Source organism: Aplysia californica, unplaced genomic scaffold, assembly GCF_000002075.1.
Source record: "Aplysia californica isolate F4 #8 unplaced genomic scaffold, AplCal3.0 scaffold00459, whole genome shotgun sequence".
Lineage (NCBI taxonomy): Eukaryota > Metazoa > Mollusca > Gastropoda > Aplysiida > Aplysiidae > Aplysia > Aplysia californica.
This window is the reverse complement of record NW_004797729.1, coordinates 587,847-589,885: the sequence shown is the minus strand read 5'-3', so window position 1 is coordinate 589,885 and position 2,039 is coordinate 587,847. Positions and strand designations below refer to the sequence as shown.

The 2,039-nt window shown below is 40.1% G+C and overlaps 1 protein-coding gene across 1 annotated transcript in view; it reads right to left on the bottom strand.

The window, feature by feature from the left end:
- The window catches only part of LOC101847444 (glutathione hydrolase 1 proenzyme), a 21,674-nt gene that overhangs the window by 13,371 nt on the left and 6,264 nt on the right, over positions 1 to 2,039 (bottom strand). Inside the window, exon 3 of the mRNA XM_005105227.2 lies at positions 935 to 1,144. Within this exon, the coding sequence (XP_005105284.1) occupies positions 935 to 1,144 (210 nt within the window). The remainder of the gene's footprint in view (positions 1 to 934; positions 1,145 to 2,039) is intronic.

Here is a 2,039-nt window from a genome sequence, read left to right as displayed (position 1 = left end):
ATATTTTGTGGGAATGAATTGGGTTACTGGGGGGTGGGGGTGGTGGTGGTAGGAGTGGGAAAGGATGGGATGCGGTTGAGGGGGGGTAATGGTAGTAGATGAAAGTGATGACAATGGGGAAGTAGGGTTTCTTGAATGATAACTTATCTATTTCATACTCAACAACTGGTGTCTTTTCCTCTCTATTTCAAAGCTTAAACTACTCATTTAGAGTATTCGTGCAGTCTTTTTATATATTTTATAACTCGCCTTGTTAGGGATTGCGGAGTGGTCACAGTGATTTGAATTTTAAAAAATTAGACAATCTAATTAGTGCGCTGATCATACAAACAAATAAGGGTGTTCATGTTGACCCTCCTTTATCACAGAGAACTCAACACCTTAAGAAATAAACCCAACAAATTTCTTATAGACCACGAAATAAACTTACTACACCTGCGGCTATTGCAAGTGAGTCTTCGTTTTAGCAAGCAATTTGGAAGTTAATAACTCCCACCCTATTTCCTCTCTCGTTCTTTTTTTCACTTTTCCCGTTTCTCTGTTTTTTCTCGTTTTTCACTATTTTTTTAAACTTTCTCCATCTCCCCTCTCTTTCTCTCTCCTCCTCCTCCTCGCCTCTCTCTCTCTCTCTCTCTCTCTCTCTCTCTCTCTCTCTCTCTCTCTCTCTCTCTCTCTCTCTCTCTCTCACACACACACACACACACACACGCACTCTATCTCTCTTTTACACACAGACATACACACAGACATACACACTCACACACACACACAGTTACACACAATTACACACAAAAACACCCAAAACAGAAAGCACGTACATAAAAGAGATAGTAGCAAGCTTTTATATGATCATTAGAATAAAACAGTATTCTCTAAAACTCACTAGCACAACGAACTGTTAAAAGTAAATTTTGTTTTAAGGCCAATTACTTACTTCCCAACCTCGGAGCAGACTTCTGAGTCGGCGACCACGGCAGCGTATTGAAATGTGCCAGTCGAGGACTTGTACTTCTCCCCGTTGGCAACCGGTGCGATGACGTCATCATCGCTGTCTCTGAGACCAACTCCAAGCCCTATGGCCAACCCGATACCGATGATGATGGCGCCGACGATAATGGCAATGACAATTGGTCTTGTCGAGATGCTGAAAGAAACAATGGAAGGCTGATTTTGAGTCTTAGAGTTAGGAAGAGTTGTACGGTCTTTCCAACACAAATAGATCGAAAATCTGCTGAAGATTAGAGGTTTTACTATAGAGTAACATTGTAACCCCCCCCCCAAAAAAAAAAAATTTTTAAAAAAATTTAAAAAAATAAAAATAAATAAATAAAGGAAGGAAGATATGTAGGGGCGATAGATGTTTAATAGGAAAGAAGGAGCAAACCACACAACACCGCCTGACGACCACTCACAAGTAAAAGTAATACAGAATGAAACAACACAGGAAAAGTAGAGACGTAAGATCTACGAGTAGCACAGCGTAAAGGGGAATTGAAGTTGTTAAGAATTGAGCTAAAAGGCGAGGTTTCGATTAACGGGGCTTTGCATTATGATTTAAGACTGGTTATATTATAGACCTTTGTGTAAGACAATATCAACAATGTCCATCATCATTAACCCGGCTCCTCTTTGACCACGCCCCCTCCCGCCCCCCACTTAAAAAAAAATTCTATTTTGGCCATACACATACACACACAGTTTTAGTTTGGTTTTAGGGAAAGTTTTGCGGTACTTGCAACACAAATAAGTCATATATGTGCCAAAGGAAAACATGAAAAGAACAGAAGGAGGAGAGATAAGAACGACTGATGTTCAGTAGGAAAGAAGGAGTAAACCATGCCAAGACTCTTTCGGCCCTCAAACCGCCGCTCCGCATTGTTGTTTTTGGCAAAGTTAACCCGACTGCTAGGGGAAAGATGACACCATGTATAATCTTAGAGTTTCCTTAGAGTTTTTCGAAGATTAAAGGTTTTACTAAAAAATAACACACTCAGATTATAAGAAAGAGATAGACGATAAATGTATGACTGGACAGAAGA